This window comes from Brachyistius frenatus, unplaced genomic scaffold (genome assembly GCF_029030835.1).
Source record: "Brachyistius frenatus isolate BFR_SWC_R1_liver_20210118 unplaced genomic scaffold, ASM2903083v1 Contig_142, whole genome shotgun sequence".
Lineage (NCBI taxonomy): Eukaryota > Metazoa > Chordata > Actinopteri > Embiotocidae > Brachyistius > Brachyistius frenatus.
The window spans coordinates 360,353-385,493 of NW_027210741.1; the positions used below are offsets into that span (position 1 = coordinate 360,353).

General features: G+C 37.5%; 2 protein-coding genes across 2 annotated transcripts; one reads left to right on the plus strand and one right to left on the minus strand.

Annotated features, from left to right (window-relative positions):
• Positions 1-55: 55 nt before the first annotated feature.
• gucy1a1 (guanylate cyclase 1 soluble subunit alpha 1) lies at positions 56-9,133 on the minus strand. The gene is made up of 8 exons (XM_069715385.1): positions 8,894-9,133; positions 8,592-8,659; positions 7,749-7,837; positions 6,950-7,659; positions 4,696-5,181; positions 3,083-3,226; positions 1,599-1,753; positions 56-1,341 (listed from the first exon to the last, which is right to left on the minus strand). The coding sequence occupies exons 1-8, from the start codon at positions 9,131-9,133 to the stop codon at positions 1,194-1,196; spliced, it is 2,040 nt and encodes a 679-aa protein (XP_069571486.1). The 3' UTR covers positions 56-1,193.
• Positions 9,134-12,958: 3,825 nt separating this feature from the next.
• On the plus strand, positions 12,959-24,110 carry ufsp2 (ufm1-specific peptidase 2). Its single transcript, XM_069715409.1, has 13 exons — positions 12,959-13,106; positions 16,302-16,516; positions 16,725-16,806; positions 17,685-17,868; positions 20,007-20,073; positions 20,934-21,088; positions 21,246-21,438; positions 21,705-21,851; positions 21,942-22,106; positions 22,228-22,352; positions 22,442-22,518; positions 23,266-23,390; positions 23,488-24,110. The coding sequence occupies exons 2-13, from the start codon at positions 16,514-16,516 to the stop codon at positions 23,572-23,574; spliced, it is 1,410 nt and encodes a 469-aa protein (XP_069571510.1). The 5' UTR covers positions 12,959-13,106; positions 16,302-16,513; the 3' UTR covers positions 23,575-24,110.
• Positions 24,111-25,141: the final 1,031 nt, after the last annotated feature.

Sequence of the window (25,141 nt, forward strand, 5' to 3'; positions counted from 1 at the left end):
TGAATATATCTTTTACATATATTTACGCTGTGTAGTACAGAGTCAGTCACTTAAGTCTGTCAATGTCAATATTTATTGCACTTTGATTACATTACAATAATGATTAAAGCACATCATTATGAGTGATAGTAAAACATTCATTGTATTCTTGCTGTGTTGTATTCCCTGGAAAGGAGTGCTTTGAATCTCACGTAATAAATATAGTATAAATGTGTACAGTGAAAAAAGTAAAAATACACATACATTACTTATGTTAGGAAAGTGGGCTCTAGGAATGCTTTATGACAACACCACACACTTCAATAACAATTCTTCTGGTAGTTTATCTGCTTGTGGGACGATTAATTGACATGTTAATTCATTTCGACTATATTTAATTAAAAAACAACAACAAAGCTGATAAAAATAACTACAAACATTTCACCTTGGTTTGAAGACCAATGTCTGTGATCTTTCTTGTATTGTTCCCATAAGGCACCTTAAGCTGCTTTGCATTGCCTCCTATGATCAGAGGCTAAACCTTAAATCTTTAAAATACTTAATCATCTGCTTTAGCTTTTTTCAAATTATTTGTCATGAAATTCTCCCCTGAAACACACAAAACCAATTCCGTTTTATCTTGATTTCTTCTGACGTACCATCAGTGTTTGCTAGTGCCTGGGCATTATGAATGGACCAGTCAGATATTTACAGAACACAATCTGTTTAGCAACATCACATCCAAAATGTATTTCTGTAATATATCTACACAAGATTATATATTCAACTTATTTGTTCTGAAAAATTGTGTGCTTTTTCTGGCAGCAGTTACTGTATGTTTTATGTATTTTGTACCTCTTAGATGTTAAAAAGAACAAAACAGTCCCAAAGTCTCTCATTGACAGTACATCTATGTCTCTAGTGGGAACTAAGAATAAAAGCTACTTTTTATTATCGTATCAGTTTGCAGAGATGACTCATTTTGGAAGAAAGATTAAATGAGGTTTTCTCTACGAATGTAGAAATGGATAATTGTGCAGAGACGACACTCGTGTTTGACACCAAACTGACATCTATGTAATTAAGCAGCTGCAATAGTTTCACTGGTAGACAATATCATCAGTATGGAAACAAACCAAACCAAAATATAGAAGGTAGTCACACTGTATTCACTAGGATACATTTACATTTTGCCATATCTAACATTTTTGGGTTCAGCTGCTGTTTGACTTCATAACACAGTCAGTTTTGAAGGACGCCTCCAAAAAGTAACAAACACCAGGGATGTCTTCTGGGAAGTTGGCCGGAAGCTCCTGTCTGCTCCTGGGAACAAAGACAAACTCTGGGCGACCCTTCAGCAATCTGGGACGAAGAGCACACAAATAAAACATGAATCTAAAAACAATGTGGCGAATTATTTGACACAAGAGAAAACGCAGTGCTCTTCTAAAAGTTAAGTTTCCTGTCTAGAGCACTTTGGGTTTTCATGATACCATACAGACATGCAGAAGACTGACATATTTGTGTTTAACAATTAATTGTTTTGAGCCTTCCAGTTAGATAATATGTTTTGAGAGAGTAGAGAAGAAAGAATACAAGTCCTTGTAGTGTTACTTCACCTGTGGGTTGTAGGGCTGATGTTGATTTTTCTAGGTTGGCTGCATGATTCAAACTTGTTAGTCAATGTGACATTGTTCCCAAAAAGGCAGTAGCGTGGCATCCTCACCCCGACTACACCAGCCAGTATTGAACCACTGTGGAGGCCAATACGCATCTGGGGGGGGAATGCAATGCTTTACTCAGCTTCTGCTTGTTATGTTTTGTGCATTTGCATTACGTACGACCCACGTAAATGTGCACAGGCTTGTAGGCAGTACAACACATTCGCTCCTTTGATACGTTATGTGTGAACAAGCATAGGAATGTGTAAACAAAGGGAAGTGTAGAAGACCAGTTGCAAATAAACATGGATGTAAAGTATAAAAATCAACTTTGCATGTAAGTGAAAAGCTCTCAGCACACTTGTAAGACAGATAGACACAGTGCATTTTAGCAAATGTAAACAACTTTTTGAATCTGTCAGCTCCTATAAACCAACTCAATGATGTTTAGATCAGAACCCTAGGGGGCTATTGAAGACTCTGGCTGTATGTTTGTGTTTGTTGTAGTGCTGTATAATTAATTTGGGATCATCGTAAATGCTTCTGTGATAGTACTGCATGATGGCTAAGAATCTAAACAGCTAAACTCTGTTAATTACTGTATGTTTTTTGTTTTTCGGTGCTAACAGCAGAAATAATTTCCATTGAATAATTGAAGATTTTGGTGTTTTTAGTTGGAGGGCCATAGCAACCACTGAAGAAATTGATGGTATTTCTGACCATTTAGGGGGATTAATGACATGAGTTTACACATTGGGGAGTTTGGCTGATTCTGATATTTTTAGACAGAATACCTTAAAGTGTGACTGTTTTTTGGCAAAAGTGCCACATATATTAATATCCTGTATATTAAATATCAGAATATTTAGTTTAATAGTAAAATCTGCAACACCACACTTATTTGCATACAAAAATTCTAGTTCTCTGGCCATAAAATAATATCACTATATTTCAGGCAATAACAATATTTTTGACAATATCACAAAATGTTGAAAAATATATTATAATTCATTTCCAGAACATACAATTGCAACAAAATAAGTGCTATATGGATACGTAACACCTCCACTGGGGAGCTGCTGTCAGACATGTTTTTTGCTGCTGTGTGTAAGACACACATGTAACATTTACATGCATACATACTGCGTAAATGTTATGTCATTACGCCAAAATTTGAAATTATGTTATAATCACATTATAATTTTTTTTTATCTTATTGAAAATTATAATGATATTATCGTGAACGATTCAATATGGAACTCCCCTGTTCTTGCCACATTTTGCCTTTACTTTTGTGACAGCAACAGAGTTGGCATAATTAGTTTTGAAATCAGAGATGTTTCTTGTTATGAAAACTCTTCACATGAAAACTTTTATAAGGTTGGAAGTTACATAATCCCGTTGATTAAGGAATATTACAGTAAGTAGTGCTTGACCCCCACCTGTATTGGTTCTCCAGTTGGCGTCATTACTTCGTCTGAAAGCTCCATCATCTTTAAAGCCATGAGTGCAATTTGGGCAGCATGAGTTTCACTCTCCTTGTGTAAGCCACCAGCAACACAATATGCATCACCAATGGTCTCCACCTGAATACAGTAAGATCATTAAAATGATTTATATGGCACACAAGACAGAACAAAGGTTTTCAGAGGCTGTCTCTTCCTTCTCTTACCCAAAGTTAAGGCCGTCTTTACTGCATTTAAAGTCCCATAATATGGTCTAGTTTTTTTAACCTGAAACTATTGAATTAACTGTTAAAAATACACTTTGACATGGAGACAGTGAACCTTAAACACAATAAATGTGAAGTGGATATTCATCAAAATCTCTTTAACAAAGTGGCTTCATCTTTTAGGAGAAGGCAAAAGGTCAAAAAACAAGGAGTGATAAAACTTAAACTGTAATAGTAGTTGAGCCCCGCCCAAATTAAAAAGTCCAGTGTTTTCTCTTATTTTTTGTTAATTTAAATCTTCATCGAAGAGCACTCTACAGGTATGTGGTTGAGACAAAGTGAAACTATTTTTAGGCTCATCCATGTGGAGTGGAAACAGGGTCCTCAAGGAACCTCTGACTTCCTAGCGTTTTACGAGATATTTGTCAAACCTGCTCTTCTTTCTGTTATGCTTCCATGACACTTTGATTACATTATCCAACCTCCCTGCACATTAGCCTTTAGCAGACGCTAAGGTAGTTGGTTGAATTACCGTTACACTCTATCTTTGAATGCAAAATGGTGCTAGTTTGTTAAAAATATTGAATCTGTGGAGGCATTTTATGCATTTTTCCTTTCTTTCACATCCTATAATGCAACAATTTTCAACATTATTTGTTTCAATAAAAAAGAAAAGTGCATATCTGTGTTTGAGTCTTTAAAAATTTAACTTTTTGCTGTATAAGGCTAATTTTGGTGATTAAGCCAGTTTCAGTTTCAAAGATACCACTGAGGACTCTGAGGTCATCTATAGTAGTTTAAGGGGTTTAATGGCATTAAGAAATATTTATACATGTTAGTTCAGATATAATTTTGACTAAATGTCTTAAAATAGGCAGGCAAAAAAAAAGAGATCCAAATAAATTAAAAGAGTTTTCATTTTCTCCAACAGCATTACATACTTAGCAGTTGGGAGATTATTTTAATGTTCTTAAAGATTTTGAAATGACTATTTATATAGTTGATAATAATAAGTTAATCATAGCAAAAGTAAACAATCTAATTTAAAGCAGTCAAAAAAACCTTAAAACTGTGCCTTTATCTGAAATTGTACTAAAAATACTGTCTTTACAATAAGAAACATAATACTTTGATATGCCAAGGTTGTCCACTGAAAAAACGGACATTCGATACTGAAGCCTGAATGGTTTGTTTAAAATTTGATAATGCTGTACACACACAACTGCCTACCGTCAACTAATTATCTGGAATTTATCATGAATTCTCAACTCGGTTTCTAAGGTAAAACAAACATGAACATATGTTAAAGGCTTAACTTCTGAACTCCACCTCTTTGAATAAAAGCATTGCTCAGCTCAGCAGGAAGCCCTTACATTAGCCTACCTTGTAAACATCAAGCTCTCCACATTGGTGGTCAAACCTGGTGTACAACTCATTGAGCATGGTGATGACTTGCATCGGCGTACAGCGTGAGCAAACTGCTGTGAAGCCCACAAGGTCAGAGAAAAGCATCGTAACTTGATCAAACTTCTTGGCTTGGACCATTTCACCCTGCCACAGCTGCTGTGCCACAGTGCCCGGGAAGATTGAGAAGAGAAGATCCACTGTCTTCTTTTTCTCCTCTTCCAGTGCCTGGTGAGCATGCTCCAAGGCTGCCTTGGCCTTTCCCAGCCGCTTCTTTAACCCATCCTGGGCTTTGGCCTGTTCACCCACCAGCACTACATCACGCAGCGCATTATGAATAGGGATGTCTGACAGGTAGAGGCCACGGCCTGTTAGCTCCTCCAGCTTGTCCACACATGGTGAGCCCAAGAACAAGATGGCATTTGAATCTGAAACGTAAATCATCTGACCTTTAAGGTCCATGAGCTGAAAGAAAAATGCAAACGATGAGAAAAGTTTATTTTAACACACATAGATTAAGCCGTTTTGTATCATAGGCTTACAGCTAATTTTGTCTCAATATATTTTTCATTAAGTTAGAATTTTACAGTGAAGCTCTGAATTTTTTTTTCCTGTGGCAACTGTGTATTTCAAAAATATACAATGTGTACAAATGTAAATTCCCTCAAGACATGTACAGAGATGTAAACATTATAGCGAGAAAGTAAATCAAACATGTCAAGCTTGGTATTTATGAAATGGTAGCTGTATGCTGCTTTCTGTAAACAAATCCAAAGGGTTTATTTATATTCCAGAGGAACAGATATATTTGTTTTAAATCTCATCTAATTCAAACATATTTTTATCAACCACGCCAGCAGCACGGCTATACGTAATATCAGTCAGACTGTCGGTTAATCCAGGCTGAAATAACTCTATAACTATATCGGATATTCATGGTGCCCAGAGGATGAAATCTACCAGCTTTGTTGATCCCCTTACTTTTGATCTTGCGCCACCATGAGGTTGACATTTGTAGTTTAGCGTGAAATGATGAATGGTTTGCCATTAAATCCAGTGAAGACATTTGCCTTTTTGAACTCATTTTATCCCCCGACTATTCTAGTGCTATCATCAGGTCAAAATTTGTATTTACCTGGTAATTTGGTTCATTAACCAAATACTGTTAAAACTAGGGACATGCCTGTCAGCCTTAACTGTGCTTTGTGTTAATAACCAAATTGAAAAAGTAACTAAGTAACTCTTTAACTAAAATGTAAACATTAAACCTGCTAAAAGTCATCATCAGAATTTAGTAGCGGCAAGTTATCGGTTACTAACGTGCTAACATGGGATCAATACAAAAATTATTAATTTGACATGTTCTAAGTAGGGATTCACTTTTAAAACCCAAAAACTGTATTTTGAGCTGAAAAAGATGTATCTTGGAGTTATATGACATATTATTAATTGTAAGACTTATTCAAGAGTAAATGCACCTGACCTTAAAAATTTGTATTGTTAACAAAGCCTTTGCCATTGGGAAATCATTTGAGTGTGGCTGTTTTTATTTGATATACACCATCTTCTCTTTAATTCTTGCATTTACTTTATTATGTTTGGAAAGATAAAAAATTGTAATTAACAATTTGGCTTCAGATATACTAGTGTGGCTGTAAACTCGTAGTCTTATAGCTGCAGGAGTACTTTTAAATTGAAATGTAATTCATAAACATGTCATGCTTATGCATAGTGGACTGTCAGTAACACATCAGTGACCCCTGATGGAACAGGCAGAGATATTTGCTTGCTCACTTACTCACTGATTTCTACCTGTTTTAATTGGACTCTATCCATTTACACGGTAAATCTACCACTGGAATACATCTTATATAAATTCAAGCATCACTGACTAAATGTCATTAGTCATTATATCACTGTCACGTTTACTCACTGATAGTTTTTCTTGTCAGGGTTGTGCACCCTTACAGAAATAGCATGAGCATGGCTGTGCCTTTGATGGATAAAATGGTTTGACATTTGCTTCTGATCTCTGCTGGGGGTATAACGTTGATCTCTACCTCAGGCTAAGTGTGCCGTACACCACTAATAAGCCCGACTGCCTATAAACAGGCATTTTTCCCCCCCTTTATTTTACTCCATTTAAAATAAAGATAAATGAGAGGAAAACCTTTTCTGCCTTATTGGTCACTGACATTACTTTTCAAGTTATTTCACAGATATGTTGACATACCTTCCCTGTGTTATCTGCGGTAGAGACTCCATGCTTGATCCGAATGATAAACTGTGCATTTAACATGGTCAGAATACCCTGAAAGGTACATTTGATCTGGGGGGAGACAATAGAGAAGTGTTCCTGGAAGGTCGTAGACCGTCTAAGTCCATCCTTTCTGGTCAGTCTCTTCCTGAGCCCATGTCCTATTTGTACCAGAACCAGGTCCTGGTCCAGGATCAGATGGAAAGGGAAGATAGTGGAGAACAGAGAGGTGGGAAGGGTCCCAGCTGAAGTAGCCCGCAGAGGACTGGGGCTCAGATTCTTAGCATCCCGTACTAAAACTGTGTACAGAAGACTGGTCTGTGGGCTTGACTGCAAGATGCTGTCTTTAGTGTTGGGGGCGTCCATCAACACATCCACGGTGGTGCTGTACAGCTGGAGGGCAGCAGCTTTGATGACTCCGGGGAAAAAGAGCTCAGTGGTCAGGCTGGGGTTGAAGAAATAGACAGCAAGCAGACCCAGATCCTTGTCTAAGCACAGCACCGAAGGTTCGTTTACACAATCCTCTCCATCCGGGTGCATGCTGCTCTGTTTCAACAAGACATTAAAGCTGTTGAGGAAGTCGTGGAGCGCTCCCCCCACCACCCTCAAAATGTGTCTGTCCTCCTCATAGCACATATTGAAGATCTCCTCGCCCAGAGCAACTTTCAAAGCATCCATTGAGATTGCTGTTGGGTAGATGAAGGAAAAGAGGTGAAGATTTGATGCACAAGCCAAAGCCAGTTACATATTTTGTGCGTTTCAGATTTGCCATTACCTGTTTTGGTTGAATAAATGTTCATCATCTCCACTAAATGCTCTGGTTCATCACTGCAGCTCTGATAGTGTGTACAGCAAATTGCTGGACTAGAAAGTCAACAAGTATCAAAATCAGTCGTATAAAGCAGTGCTCAGTGGACCACACTTCTACTGTTTGGTCATTGAAATACATCAGACTAGGGCTGAAATTAGAGATAATTTTTTACTTCTTTATCATATGTCTATAAACTGTCTGTTATAATTTCCCAGAGGCTAAGGTGCCATTTTCCTATGTGTTGTTTTGCCTGACCAAAAGGCAAACATATTTAGTCCACTGACCAAAAAGCAGCAAATTCTAACATTTGAGAAGCTGCAGGAAGGTAATAATTGCGATTTTTCCTGAAGAGTGATTGAATAAAACATGACCAAAATAGCAAATTAATTTGATTAAACAATTGATTAACGGACTCGTCGTTTTCGCTCCTTGTCAGACTGCGACTATACTGAGAAGCAGAATGTGCTGTTGTCCGTTTGCCATTTACTATAGTAATGTGTCTCTCAGCAGATCTGTGAGGGATTTCTTTTTTGCTCCATGTATCCATAGCAGCCTGAGTGTGCATCACACCTCATGTTGTTGTTGTCATCATTAGTATCAGTCTAGTGACAGGAGGTACCCTATTTGTAAGGTGTCTAAACAGAGGGCAAAATAAGGCTGTTACATCTCAGCATCATCGTTTTTATTATAGGAATACATGCTGTGGTCGATCTGGTAGCATTGACCTGTAATTTAGAGCAGTAGTAGTATTTGTAGCTGTTATTATTGATGTATTTTGTGAAAGCTGGATTTAAAAACACAAGTTACCTTTCAGTGTCCCTGCTGTGATCTGATAGTGCCATCATTCGTTGGAGGGCAGTATGCAGCCTTTGAAACTGTATCACAAAGTATCCAGCAAGTTAAAGGTCATCGTCTGGCAAGACTTGAAAGTAGCTTTAATTACGGAGGCTCCAATAAATAAGAACAGCAGGATTACCGTTTTATTACATTAAGTGGGTACACAGGCATGGTGTTTATGCGTTGAAGCAGAAATTTATATAATTAATAGTTTTTCTTAAAATGATTAAATTAATTTTTCTTAAATGATAATAAATGCATTTTTCACTTACCTCGGGACATGCCAATTTTCGGATGCTCTCTCCAAGTGTATGCAGGTTAACTTTGGCTCTGCTTGGCTTCTGTCGAGGCTGCTCCTCACCTATCTTTCCATGCACGTCCTTAGAAATAGGCAATAAATCCGCGGTATCAGTTGCGCGCTCCTCAAAGTCTCCGAGCTCATTATTTTTGGCGCTGCTGGAGAATGGACACTCTCCGGATATCTTCAGTTCTTTTAGCTTGGCGCAGAACATCTTCCCCGCTGTAACCTGCTGGCTCTGCTCTCTTATCTAATTTCGGAGGGAGACAGTTGTGGTCGCGCAGCTGCGGTCTCTGGGAAAAATTCCATCATCTGATGTGCTCCTACAGGGCATTTTCCTGCTCGCAACCAGCTGATTCAAATGATAAGCACCAAAGCCAGAGACCACATACAATATTTATTGAAACTGCACGGGTAAATGATGGCAGGGAACTATCTTTACCAAAAAGCCAATGAGAAACTGGAGAAAAAAGAGCAGTAGGCCAATCCATGCGCTAGTGGGGCTGGTGTGTCTGAACAACCTATCAGCAAGGAGAAATTATTTCCAGGCGACTCCTCGCATGCAATACCATTTTTTTTTTGTTTTGTTATTTAGATCAACCTTGGGACTGGGCATCATCATATGAAACCGGTAAGGCCCAAAACACAATATATAGTGACCTTAATGATGAAAGTATATCACTATTTTACATTTGATTGTATCTTTAAATATTAAATATTTTGTGCAGGCCATTCTATTTCTGTCTATCTTTCTCACATGCACACACACACAAATACCTCCATTACAACCTCCTTCCTGTATTTCCCTTATAAAATATCTGTAAATTGACATATGTCAGGGTTCTTTCAACACCTGTTTATCCAGAAACACTAAAAGAAAAATACCAGGCTTTATACCCTGTGAGAACAGCTTTTTTTTTTTTAGCTAGTCTTGCTTTTCTGTAAGAGCTCCTCCATAGGCACAAGTCTCAGGGTCTTCCTTGTGAAGACATATAAACTCTCCTAACAACTGGTATTTATTATGGTCTTTATTAGCAGACTATATATCTAATATTTTGTAGGGCTGAAGCTATACATTTTCATAAATTTATTAGTTTAATATTTCGTTAAACACACATTTGGAGCAAGATCCAGCAGTTTTTTCAGAGTTGTATTTTTCCTTTAAAAAAGGATTTAAAAGCAGCCTCCACAGATTTTACTTGAAGTGTGTTTGTATAAATCCCTTTGTGGCTGATATATGGCCTCCATAATGTCATGAATCAGCATCAGTTGGGGCTGAATGAGTTTTAAGTAAGGAACAAGTAAGTTTACCAGAACTATGTAGGCCATGGCTTGAGGCTATCAGCCAGTGCTAAAATTTGGCGGTTGAGTTGCATTGTGGGTAATGTAGATGCTCTTTGACAAGGAAGACAAAAATATGGTAAACTCTGGTTCTGCTGCATCACCTTTGATCCTTTCATTTAACTGTCCATACTGAGTCCTTCAGTGTTACTAGAGTGTCAAGTTAAATTTGTTTAGTACTTATTAAAATAAATAAACCATTATTGAAATTGTTACTGTAAACTTTTTATGACTTAACAAATTATTGAATCAACTCAATCATTTTAACTCGGTTAGTCCTCTGCCTGTTCACACATGGTCTATATTGCACAGCCATTCTTAACATCCATAAAATAATAATGGTGCATTTTATGTATTTAGAATAAAAGGGGAAAATACAATATTATTATAGCACATGATGTCTTATGTCACAGAAAAGATGACACTGTGAGTTTAATAGCTTCAACTGAAGCAGATTTTTTTCCTTTTAAGACTGCTTACAAAATAGACCAGCATTAATTAGACACATTTAGTGATCATTTATCAAATTCATGGAAAAAATAGATTTTATGGGGCATGATGGGCCGACAGCGCTGCATGTTGGCCTTGTTTGGTCTGAAGAGCAATTTCACTGTCCAACATAATAAATCAATGAGTTGAAATAATGAGCGGTATTGTCACTTAGGAGCTTTCTCTTTTCTAGCAGGATAAATCTGTTATGTAACTCTTATGTTGGCTGTCTTTCAACAACAAGGCCAAGGATGTTACTACTACATAAAAACAATGAGTTTATATGTTAAAGATAAAAGAGGGAATCCTTTCATCTGGTTCCCGGGTGGCCACGACTATCAGAGCAATTCATTAAATCATTGTTGTTTTTTTTAGCTGTGAAAACGGCCCATTTTAAAATGTGCTAGTCATTTTATTTGAGACTTTTATGGTGCATTATAAGACTGAATAATAAAGGTTTAGGTCAGCTATACACGCAAACAGTGGCATGTGGGTCAAATGTGGCGGTCCAACAAAATATTTTGGCTCCATAACAAAGTTGATGATATATTTTTTAAATTTTACCTAATTTGGGTAAATCATAAATACATGAATATAACTTTAAAAAAAAAATCTGATAATGCTCTCATAAAGAGAAGTAAAAAAGCTGATATAACATAATCAACCTTATTTAAATGAGTCAACTACTTCTTGAATTCAAACAGTTTTGATCTCTTTAGTTATTTTATCCAAACTAACAACTGAGTCTTGATCAGAAATGATTGTGGTGACTATATTCCGGCAACTACACCAGTATTTTAATTCAACCTTAACTGATTTAGCACACTGTTTACTATTTGTTGAGAACCTTTTATTTATATATTTGTTGTAGTGCAACACAAAACGTACATTCCCATATTTTATGGATAATTTTAGTAATGGAGAAAGTGTTATCTGCCCTCAAACAGACCTTAAAAAAATTAAAGGTAAGTAAATAAACATATTAATTCACACAGTCCATAAAACTGTTTTGCCCCGCTGATGAACGATCTTGAAAAAATAACTCCTGGTTAAACATAATTTCGGACCCCTGGTTTAGATTTGTGGAATTTGGTCTTACATTTTTACCATTGTTTTCTGAAATTTGAGCAGAATCTCTATTTAATTACATTCAAAGTTCATGAAGCTCAGCTATCGTTTAAAGATCTTAGGATGATTTAACTTGTTTGAGAGGGCTAACTTTAAATGTACTGTATACAAATGCAAGGTCTTGTCAAACAAGTTTGCATTTAAAGGATAACTCATTTCAATAATAAAAAGTTATTGCACATTTCACATGCACTTATTCTTGACCACAATAAAGGAGTATTTTTCCAATTTTTGCAAATAAATTTACTTAAAAGCAGCTACTGATGCAGAAAACATTTGTCACGTTATTACAATGCACGTTTTATTTATCTGCTTTTTTCCTGGGATATGATTGTACTTTAAAAAAGATACCCCATTACAGCAAGTTAAGGTTAATATGGAGATGAAAGAAAAAATGTTTCTAACACACTTGAGATTCAGATTTCACTTCTGTATGACAGTCGCAGTAAAGATTTCCTCTACCAGAGCAATCCATTGAGTCGAATGAATGCAAATTAACTGCTTATTTGCATTAGCCTCTTGAAGGCCTGATAGCAAATAGACGAGTGACGTCTTGAAGCAGATCTTGCAGGCTGTCCTCAGGGCTAAGTGACCCAGCTGCTACCTCAGAGGTGACAGCTGTGGTTGTTGCCTCGCACCAAGACCCAGAGGAGACAGCACCAGCTGCTCTGGCATGAACAAACATTTTTGTCATAATTATCTACAACATGGACCCTCTGATCTGTGCCAAGGTGAGACAATGACTCAAGCTTGAGGACAGAAAAGTCTTGTAGTTATATTCTTGGCTTTGTGTTGCTTTGCGTTCTATCACATTCCTATTTTTTTTTCAGGGCGATAAGTTGAGCCAAGCTGGAGGAGAAAACGACGAGCTTTGACGCGTCTGTCCTGAAATGAGCAGTGGCACTGGCAGGCAAGATGAGAATCAGTCCACTTTTCTAGGACCATTTTTCACTTACTAAGTCCTTAAATAGCATTTTTGTAACAAGGGGGGACAGAAAGTGGTTGATATGACTGATGATCTGAATTCAGAGAAAGAGGGAAATCTAATAAGTGAAGATACAAGATCTTTATTTTCTTATTTCTTCCAGAACTGAGCTGAGGTTGATCACTGGACACGTCCCTGTGCAAGGTTGCTTTCTGTGTTGGCGATTTGGGGAAGAAGGAGGCACAGGCAGGGCTATAAGAAATCAAGAATATATCATGGATGAGAAAAAAAAAGAAAAGAGTAAGTCTGTACAAGGAGGAGAAAAAGATGGAAGAAAGTCCAGCATTACTCCAGTCTAAGAATACACCGGGACAACTTGATGTTATGCAAGTAAAAGTGCGCAAATATTATCAGCAAAGTGTAAAAGCGGCAAAAGTAAAAGAATCTAAGCAGCATAATTCCACATCTTAGTGTTATTATCAGGTATATTACATCATTGTGTTTTTATTAGTCATGCATTAGTGTACAAGCAGCATTTTGTTGTTTGGAAGTTTGATAAGAAACATTCTCTGAGCAGTATGAAGTGGAAATACTCAAATACAATTATCCTACAGTTGTCCTTAAGGTACAACACCTGAAGATGCCATTCCGTCAGTGTAACTGAACACTTTTTACTTCTCTGTGGCCTCCATCTGTTTGTCATTCAGATGTTGTCCTCGGCTGAACCTGTCAGTGATGGCGAACGGCTGGAGATCAGCCATCAGACTTCATACCTCAGTAGGAGACCAATGATGTGAAGCCAGGGTCATTTGATATCCAGTAGCAAAACATGTGGATGGTACATCTAGATATTTTTGTGGATCACCCTGCTCCACTTTTAACAGTCATTTAATTTGCAAGTTCTATGTGGTGTTTATGTGGAAAATAGGCTAATATCTTCTTACAGCAATCTTATTTAACATAACACACCAACAGCAAGCACAGTGTTTGAAGTTTAATGCTGTTGGTATGCAGGTGAGACAATGCTGCTTGATATATTTCTGACATTATCTGATGAACTTTGCAAAAGCTTTTAGAGGCCCAACTGGTCAGATAACCTGAGGTTATTGCTGAACGTGTAATTAATGGTTATGTAAAGCATGTACTGTATGTTTTCTCACGTTGCCTGATACAGACAAATTATTAGATGTGAATGAACTCGGTTAATCATTTGGCTGTGAAAGACTAGAATACATTTACACAGAGAACAACAGCAGTTTCCTTTTACAGGGAGCCCCTGAGCACAACATGATTCCAGATGTTTCTCTGCTTGACAGTTTCTCGAAAAAGTACATTTGTGGCTTAAGATTATTTAAAGGATTTTTCAAATAGGCCTTTAAACAATAGTTAGGTACTCGTAGCAACATTGAAACACGAGTTTCTTGCTGTAATCATTTTAGTGAACATTAATCTTTGCGTCTTCTATAATGCAGCCTCTTGACAAAAACAAAGGTCAAGAAGCTTTTACCGAAATTCTCCAAAAAAGACCAATAGTATATGTTACATTCATTTTGTGGCGAAGCTGATGTAAGTTACCCCTAAAAATAATCCACTTTTACGTCACAGCTGCACAAAAATTATTAGTATACTGTATATTCAAACACAAACTACTTTTTTCCATTAGCGTTGTCACATCCTGCCAGATCTGTCATTTTGTCACACAAACAAAACAACCTAAAGATAAACTTTGCCTATGGAAGTATGATGAATGTGAATTTGTATTGAGTCTCCCTAGTGCCTGCCATATATTCAGTCCCTGCAAACACTCTTGCAGAGATCCTAATACTGTGTTTATAATACAAAGAGAGATAGCTAATCTCATCACAAATCAAGCCCAGCACATTAAGTCCGCATACAGACATGACTTCAGAATGTAACAATGTATATACTTTAGCTGCACTCAATTTGACAAGAAGATCCTTTTTGGAGCAGAATGTAGCATTCAAGCACTTTAAGAGATACTTGCAGTAAATCTGCTGTGGAGATAATAATGCTGCACTCATGTACACTGTTGTATTTGTAGGATCGTTTGTGTACTGTGCTTCAAAACTGGTGCACCAGAGTAATGACCACATAAGATAAGTTTGTTTTTTAGTACAAAATCTATTTCTCAGCATTGTTCAAATGAGAGAACTACACATTGTACCCATTTCAATTTCATCTGTAAGTTCACAACACAACAGCTCGGCCTTAAGTGTGTTTGTTTAATTTTTTTTCTGACAGTCTGCTTTGTTCAAACTTTGAATGCTTCCAGGTGAGGGACGATTTTAGCTCCCTTTCCCAGTAATCCTAACAAACTCTTGATGATTTTATCCAGAGGCACAGTAGGACCAAACATCACTCACCTTAAACTGAACTCATTTCCAACCCTATTTCCTGGCATGTGCTTTATATGACTTTGACATTACAACTAAGAATAGCTTTATAATAAGTCTTTTTATTTACAGTTATTCTAGTAATTAATCCATAACTAGATGTTAAAAAAGTTGTCTTTTGTTTGGTTTAAAGCAGTTCATTATGTAGTGTTATCTGATTTTATCTACATATACAGCCTTGGTGTGTGGTTTTATTTTTCTGTTTCTGAATCCAAAGAATTTTGGTGGTGGTGTTTTCTACAAGTAATGATAGCTCCCACTCCCACTACATGCCCAACAACTACTGTACATACAATATCTCTAGCCCTGTATCTACTTACTCTGCCTGGCCTTGCACGCATGGTTGCCATGAACCCTGAGGCAAACAGGAAATGCACCAAGAAACATGTTTCGGTGTTTTTCTCTGGACTAATTGTCACAATTTGTTCTCTGGCAAAACACTTGCATTTCCTTAATCTCTGAAAAAAAAATACATGAAAAATCCAAATAAATAGCTCTAAAAAAAGATAGAATAAGATAAAGAATGTTGATGCATGTTTTCCGATGTTGCATAAGAAGGGTGACATGGGCACTGAAGCTGGAATAATTAGATATAATATGCCTCACTCAATCCCAGTAAAGCGGAGCCAACATCAGAGACTAATCACACAACTACAGAAGATTGTACAGTATACGCTCAGTAGCAGTGAGCTGCACGATTGACTGAATATAGTGCCTCATATTTGTTTATTAATAAACCCCAAATAGACACTTAAAAAAAAAAAATGTTTTGCATTATTTAATTCTTTCCCTGCTCTCTGAAAAATCCCTTTATAGAAAATTATCATTAAAGACGGGGGATAAAGTATTGTTTCTGTTGTTTGCTCAGATGCTGCTCCGCAAGACTTATACTGTATATTATAAACAATAAATGTAAATGTTCTTCACTGGGTTGGGGGAGATTTGTTTTATAAACTGATTGACTACGAGGGTTTGAACCATGTCTCAGAATATGCAGGCAATGTAGGATGAAAATCAACGTGTGTTCCAAAAATGTAACATTTTACAACACTGAAAGGTAAAAATGTTTTTAATTGCCAGGGTAGAGTGGGGTGGAGGCAGAGCACAAATTGACCGGCTCCTAAAATTACGAGTCCCTTTGAATGCACCATCAATGGGCGGAGCCAGTGCGGTCCAATAGAATACGGCAGCCAGAGACACGTTGGAGCTTTTCCACAGCAGACATGTCAGCCTCCAGTGCATGAAGAACAACAGATAAATAAGTGTTGTTTTTTTCATTGCTCCACTGAGCTCCACGATGGTAAGTGTACTGATCATATGGCTCAACGACATGCCTTTGTCTATTTCTATCTACCTTTATATTAAACTGAGTTTGCTGCTCGTTTGGCAAACAGCTGACAACGATGCCTTTAGTTCCTCGTCAGTAGTCAGTCAATAAGACCATAACATGAATCAAAAACTGTCAGGGCTTCTCTAAGCAGCTACTGACCTGTCTTGTGTTATTCCAGGTTGTTGTGGACTCCGACAGTGTGACCATTCTTCGTGTCAAAGGGCCGCTGGAGCTCAAATGTCATCTGGACAGCACAGATGGTGAGTTTGTAGACGTTTCCCCCCCAATTATCTTTTATGGAGTAGCTTCTTACAGTAAGTAGCATAGAATATACTTATAGTGTTATTAGGGTCTCAGAAACTAAGTTAATATTAGTGCCTATTGTGATTTCACTTTACTTGCTGCCTCCTTCTTGGACGTCATCCATCTATTACCAAATCTCATATACTAGAATTTCCTTTCATGGGGATTTTCCCACACATTCTGAACAAATATTGCTGCAATAAAATCAATCATGGCCACTTTTATTTCCCAGCATGACTGCCCAAACTGGACTGCCTGAATTGCCTAAAGCCTTCCCCACAAAGACCAGTGTATGATTTTAATTTACCTGTTGGTCTAACTCTTTAAGATACCTAAATCAGGCCTCGCTCCTTCACAAGATGTTAAAACTTTCTGAAACCAACCCACCGCTTTGTTGTTCTCAATGAAAAACACACCCTGCTTCCTGGTGGTCAGTTAATTTAATTTGGGGGTAAGGTACAGTAGTTGCAGCTGCTCAGCCTGTAGCACGTCAGAGCAGGGTCACTGTTTGTAACCATTATGTTTATCCAGCGTTGACCCTATCGTCACTTCTCTACATTCATGGAAGAAACAAGCAAACAAGGCAGTAAAACAAAGTAAAATACTGAAGATGACCTTTTAGTTTATTAGATCAAATTGATGATTATGGATAAAGTGTAGTGTCCCATGTAACAATGTGCCCCTAACAGATGAAATACATAAAACATAGCTATAGCAATTAACATCGTAAATGGAGTAAATATAATTAAACTTCCAAAAAACTATGACCTAAAATGTAATGTCATAACAGTGTAGTAATGGTAAAAGAGTGATTTTGTTGTTGTGTTTTTTGCAGAAGTGCTTATGCGAAAGGTAATCTCAAGGACGTTTGAGACCCTTCGCTCCCAGGTGAAATCTGAATCCTGTGTTCTAGCAGTCTGTGACAGTCCTGTCATTATTTGGCCAAATAAAGGTGTTTATGCAACACCTGAAGAAATAACTCCAACTACACTGTGTGAAGATGTCTATCAATGGATACAGTGAGTTGTGGTTTTAAAATCCTTTCCCCTCTTACAGCAGGTAAAATAAGTATTGAACACATCACCATTTTTCTCAGTAAATATATTTCCAAAGGTGGTATTGACGTGAAATTTTCACCAGATGTGGGTAACAACCCAAGTAACCCATACATACAAATAAGTTCAGAAATTAAGTTATATGTAATAATGTGAAATGACACAGGGGAAAAAGTATTGAACACGCTTACTGATATTTATTTAATACTTTGTACAAAAGCCTTTGTTGGTAATGACAGCTTCAAGATGCCTCCTGTATGGAGAAACTAGTCGTATGCATTTCTCGGGTGTGATTTTGGCCGATTCTTCCACACAAACAATCTTCAAATCTTAAAGGTTTCGTGGGCCTCTTCTGTGAACTCTGATCTTCAGTTCTTTCTATAGATTTTCAATTGGCTTCAAGTCAATTGATTGGCTGGGCCATTCTAGCAGCTTTATTTTCTTTCTCTGAAACCAATTGAGAGTTTCCTTGGCTGTGTGTTTGGGATCATTGTCTTGCTGAAATGTCCACCCTCGTTTCATCTTCATCATTCTGGTAGAGGGCAGCAGATTTTTATCAAGAATGTCTCGGTACATTTTCCATTCATCCTTCCTTCAATTATGTGAAGTTTGCCAGTACCGTGTGCTGAAAAGCAGCCCCACACCATGATGTTCCCACCTCCAAACTTCACCGTTGGTTCTGGTGTTTTTAGGGTGATGTGCAGTGCCATTTGTCCTCCAAACATGGTGTGTATTGTGGCATCCAAAGAGTTCAATTTTGCTCTCATCTGACCAGACTATATTCTCCCAGTATTTCACAGGCTTGTCCAAATGTTGTGCAGCAAACTTTAAACGAGCTTCCACATGCTTTTTCTTCAGCAATGGAGTCTTGCGTGGTGAGCGTGCATACAGGCCACGGCGGTTGAGTGCATTAGTTATTATTTTCTTTGAAACAATTATACCTGCTACTTCCAGGTCTTTCTGAAGCTCTCCACAAGTGCTCCTTGGCTCTTGGACAACTCTTCTGATAATTCTTTCCCACTCCCCTGTCAGAAATCTTTTGAGGAGCACCTGGTCGTGGATAGTTTATGGTGAAATGATGTTCTTTCCACTTCTGGATTATGGCCCCAACAGTGCTCACTGGAACATTCAGAAGTTTAGAAATGCGTCTGTAACCAATGCCATCAGTTTGTTTTGCAACAATAAGGTTGCGAGAGAGAGAGAGAGAGAGAGAGAGAGAGAGAGAGAGAGAGCTCTTTGCTTTTACCCATCATGAGATGTTTCTTGTGTGAGACCTCGGTAATGAGACACCTTTTTATAGGCCATCAGTTGGGACAGAACCAGCTGATATTAATTTGCACTGACAAGGGACGGGATTGCTTTCTAATTACTGTTAGATTTCAGCTGTTGTCTTGGCTTTCCATGCCTTTTTGCACCTCCCTTTCTTCATGTGTTCAATGCTTTTTCCCTGTGTCATTTCACATTATTAAACATAACTTAATTTCTGAATTTATTTGTTTTGGTTTCTTTGTATGTATGGTATACTTAGAAAATTGCAGCTGATTTAGGACACTGCTAAGACCTCACTAACACCTGGACAGTGGCTCACATCTTTACACTGGCTTCCTGTTTGTCTGCAAATTTACTTTACACTTTTCCCCTTTGTGTTTATAAAGCTTTGAATGGCTTCAGGCCAGAATACATTTCTGATTTCAGACATCTGAGGTTGCTTGGTACATACAGGGTGAAAACTAAACACAAAGCAGCAGCATTCCTTTTTTTATGCACCGCATATCTACAACAAACTCCCAGAAAACGTGAGGGCTGCTCCAACTATCAGTTGACAGATTAAGAATGTCTTTCTGGCTGCTGCCTTTTAAATAGTACATTTAAGAATGAATGTAGTTATATATGGCTTTGCATTGTAGCTGCACGATAATTTTTTTACGACTCTGTTATTGTGTTTTGTACTATTTTATCAAATGTTTTAACATTTTTGTTTTATACTTTAAAATAATGTTTGAATGTGTCTTTTATATTGTCTTGTGTTTCTTGTTGAAGACTGTTACACAAACTTGACTTGCTTTTTGTTGCATTGTAATTCAGGTTTTGATTTATTTCAGGACAGACGAACAAGAGAGTGCTGGCAAGAGATCTGCAAAAAAGAAAAGCAAAAAAAGTTTGTCTGTGGTATGTACATGTTTCACAGGTGATAACTGGAAGTTTTGGGTTTTTGCAATAATCTGGATTAAAAAAAAAATTCTAAATCCTGAAAGTCCGTTTCACAATGTGAACTTCTGGGTATCTCCTAATGCATAGTGGCAGTATTTTACATTGTTTAAATAACCAAGGTAGGGCTTAACATTTATTTTCATTATCTGTTATTCTAAGTAATTGACCAACTGTTGGGTTTATAGAATATCAGAAAAGGCTTCCAGAGCCTAAGGTAATGTATCACTAGTCTTATTTGACCAACAGTCTAAAATCCAGTTATAACAAGTGAAAATACTATCACAGCAGAAAGGATTCATTACTGCAATCTCAGCCCAGCATGCTTTTGCTTAAAAGCTACTGCTATTCACCCCTCCCACAGTTCTGGCGTAGGAGCCAAGGAAATCATATTCACTTTCTATCGACAAGAACAGCAGTGTTTGGGTGAGGTAAAATTAGAGGACCATGAAGCTGTTAAGCACTTGTTTGATGTTGGTCATAGGAGTCTACACTGAAGACTAATTGTTTGATAATGTTAGATAAAAGGAAAGAAAACATTGCCTTTTACAGGGTGAGATCTTCAAATGCTTTGTCGAAGTCCAAAGATATTCAGGGAACTGTTGTAAAAGTCAGACAAAAATATTGAATATTGTATTGTTATTATACTGTAAAATTAGATAAGGTATTAATTGATGATGAAAATAGCTCCAGTTTCATTTCTAGCCAACCAGCTGATTATTTGACTCATTGTTTTAGCTCTAAACCTGAAGTTTACCCATCTTGCTTCCTTTTTGGTGTCTGTGTGTGCTTATGTTTGAATGTAAATTCTTGTCATTTAGAGTGTCATAAACCTTCGCCTAATGATGGAGATGACAAAGCCAGGCCCTCTCTCAGCCCCGATCCTCAACAAAACAGTCCACAAATCCCACTTCTTGTCTACAGCTCTTTCCATGGACTGTGTTGTCTGTACCAGCTTCAATGACACAATCAAAGAGTATGTCTTATCTTAAAAACATTTGATTTCATCCTGCTGACTCAGCCTATTAGTGCTAATAAACTTGTCACAGACTCACCACCAGCCACCATCATTAATAGTTCTCCTTGATAAAGCCTGTTTCCAACTGTGAAAGATTTGAATTTTGGTCTTGCAGTGCTTGTGAGCGACTGCTGGAGGCGCTAACTCACCAGTTGTGTGAGATGGAGAAAGTGACCCTGCAGCACATGAAGGGAACAACACTGCTCGTCCCTGAACCGCTCCATTTCCTGCTTCCTAAGCCAAAAGGGCTGGTGATGGTGGTTTATCCAGCAGGAGTGTCTGACAGCCAACTAGAGACTCAACGTATGGTAAGACCCACAGACTGAGCTTCTTAAAAATCCTCAATTTAGTTACCTTGATGGTGAAGGTCTAAATGTTAGCAGCTTGATTGCTCAAACAACTAGAAGAACAGTAATGCAGAGGGCGAAAGACCAACTGTCTCTACTGCAGTTTATCCAGCTGCAGCAACTGTCATGTTCAAAAGCATTGCATCGCCTTTGGCTGAAACTTAATTTATGTTATTTTTATTCCACTTATTTCTATTTTATTTTATACAAACTCTTTGTCTGAGTAGGAGTTACATCAGCAGTTTGAGCTGCCAGATGACAGGCCTTACTTTAGAAGAGCCAATGCTTACCACTTCCCCGATGAGCCCTACAAAGACGGTTACCTCCGGAACCCCCACGTGATTCTCAATCATCCAACTCTTGATAATGGAAAGGTACGACTAATGACAAAAATAAAGTCGGTCACAGTTTTCTCCTGTTTTGTTATTGTTGTTTACCTTGTTTTTCTTTTGTCTTTACTCAAGGTGTACTTGGTCCAGGGCATCTACAGTTATCACCACTACATGCAAGACCGTGTTGATGACAATGGCTGGGGCTGTGCTTATCGCTCCCTGCAAACCATCTGCTCCTGGTTCCAGCAGCAAGGTTACGTTGAGCGGCCGGTGCCCACTCACAAGGAGATCCAGCAGGTAGCGGCGCTGTAAATACGATCCCATTACAATATATACGCCAATATTTGCCTTATGTTTGTGAAATTGCACAGCAGTTAAATCCAAAGTTCCTGTTTATTTTTGGGTCACTTTTTGCTAGGCTTTAGTGGATGTTGGAGACAAGCAGGCGTCCTTCGTGGGGTCACATCAGTGGATCGGATCCATTGAGGTTCAGGCTGTTCTGAACCAGCTGCTTGGGATCACTTCCAAAATCATGTTTGTAAGGTGTGATTACATTCCCAACAACAGCACCCTGTGACTGACTATGTGGATGATTTGGATTTATCTGACAACTAATCTGTGGTTCATTTTAGTCAAGGATCAGAGTTGGCATCCAAAGGCAGAGAACTGGCCAACCACTTCCTCACAGAGGGAACTCCCATCATGATTGGTGAGCTGGATTTCAAATGAACTTCAACAACTCATAGAACCCTTGTCTTTTTTTTTAATATATATATATTTCACTAAAAGACCATTTGTGCATATTTTTTTGTGATATTTTACAGAATGTTTGTAATATAACAATCAACCTAAAATGTATAGCAAACACGTTATTAATATTAGAAACATAATCAATGATACAAATGTAGAGTGGTCTCTCCACCATAAAAATTGCAAATGGAGGACTAGACCGTACCATTATTTCCAAAGTCACTGAATGTATATTTTTTTGATAGACTAGAATTAATTTTAATCCAAGTTATTATTGTTTCTGGAGCTGTGTTTGTTTACTTGAGAAAACTTTGTGAACACAGTGAATTTGACTTATATATTCAATAACAGTTGAAATACTTAATGATTCATTTGTAGGTTTAATTCCAGATTTAACAATTATACTGTATATGATTACTGAACTATAAATATAATTTAATTTATATAAAATACTGTAAATATAATTTATGTATTTACTGTGTACGTTAGTATCTGTCAGTTACCTGGTCAAGAGTTTCACTACCTGGCCCTTGAATGCAAATTGTACTGTATGTTCATTATGGATGTAGTAAAGGCAGGATTCAATAGTTTTAAAAGTCCATAATATTTATGTCCAACAAAGACAAATGGGCAAAAATTCCCTGTCAGAAATTCAAGCTTGTAAAAACTTGGTAAAGGGTAAACTTGAATGTTCTCTGTGTTGCAGGAGGCGGAGTTTTAGCTCACACTATCCTGGGTGTGACATGGAGTGAGACCACAGGGGAGATCCGCTATCTCATCCTCGATCCACATTACACAGGAGCTGAGGATTTACAGGTTATCACAGACAAGGTAACTGTTGTGAGCATCCTCACCAGCTGCAGTTCTCACAGTATGCTGTAGGTTTTCATTACAGACCTGACCTTTGTGTGGATGTTGTCTTTCTCAGGGCTGGTGTGGCTGGAAAGGTCCTGAATTTTGGGATCAAACTGCATATTATAATCTGTGTCTGCCTCAGAGGCTGAAGAGCATCTGAGCTCAGAAAGACTTGCAGACGGACCTCATTTGACATCGGTAAAGCAAATGGAAAACTATGGACTGGCACTCTAACTTGTTAATTTGTTATGTCCAACATGTGTTTGCCTTTTAACAAACCACATCTAGAGATGGATGTAATGTTTGTCTTAAAAAAGAAAGGAACTGAACGTACTTTCTACACTTGGCATTGGCTAATATGACAGAGGATAATATGTGTTCAAATGATTTTGAAGAAAAATAAATGCATCATTTTCAGCAGTTTTGTCATTGCTGTATGCTGCTTGTAGATTCATAAGCCTATAATGAGTAACGCTAAACATGGCCTTGAAGCTTAGCAGACTGTGTGGATGATTTTACTAGTAATTAAATTGTACAGTGTATTTGATCATGTCCCCAATTTTCCTTTGTTCTTATTTCAGGTATTTTGACTTTACAGATCTGAGCTGAAATAATTTATTAGCTTAGCCGATCATCATAAAATTCTTTACTATTTTGACAATTGATTAATCATTTTGGCTATTTTTTAAGAAAAAGACACATTTTCAGGATCATGTATGGCTGTTTTTTTTGTTTGTTTGTTTTTAACAAAAATAAATGTAATGGCTTGATTGTTGATCAGATAAACAATAAATTTGAAGACATTACCGAGGACTTTTAGAAATTAAAAAGGGTATTATTACTTTTTTTTCTGACATTTTATTAAAAAAAATCAAATATTAATTGTAGCCCTTCTATAGACAAAAAAACCCCAACATTTAACATTCACTGGACAATTGTCCATTTTTTGTTTCAGAGACACTTCATTTGAAAGAGATTGTTCTGTTTTCATTCATAAACCTCTGGCCTTTACTAGAACTGCAGAGAAATGTGCATATTCTTGGATTCATAAATCTGTTTGTGAATACATTAGTGGAATTACACTAATGCTCATTTTGCCGTGGAACTGCTGGAAATATTTAAGTAGCAAGAAGTTACTTCTGAAAGCAGCCTGATATGCATTTATGCCATTCCCTGTAATAGAGGTTTCACAACCAGTTAGTGGTCACAGTCAAATGGACAATTTTTTCTCCAGCAAACATAGAAATGTAAATCCCATCCAAACATCTCTTACTGACAGGTCATTTCGCAGCATTAACGAACACAGCTTCTGTGTGCCATATCCATGGGTGGATTGTCTGAGTACGAGACTGATTTAGAAAAAAAAAAAAATTCAATCCCCATCTCTTACCCATCCTGCATTGGCATGTAAATTCTATGACAGTGACCAGACACAGGTTTATACGATAGATTCCCCCAAGTGCTATTGTCCTAGGACATCGGCATTTCATTAGTGTGTGTCACTTCTAGGTCTAACTATGTTATTAAGAGCAAAACTGTGACAAATTGTAATTTCAGGGGACGCGCCTCCAGATAATCCCCTTTCTTGTTAATAGTGATGCACTAGGGGGAGCAGTTGCATTGGTATAATAGATCCCCAATGAAAAACTAAATGACCTCCCCTCCATTCCTTTACAGGCTCTGTTCCTTTATATGTTTGAGTAGTTTAAAAACCTTTTGTTTAAAAA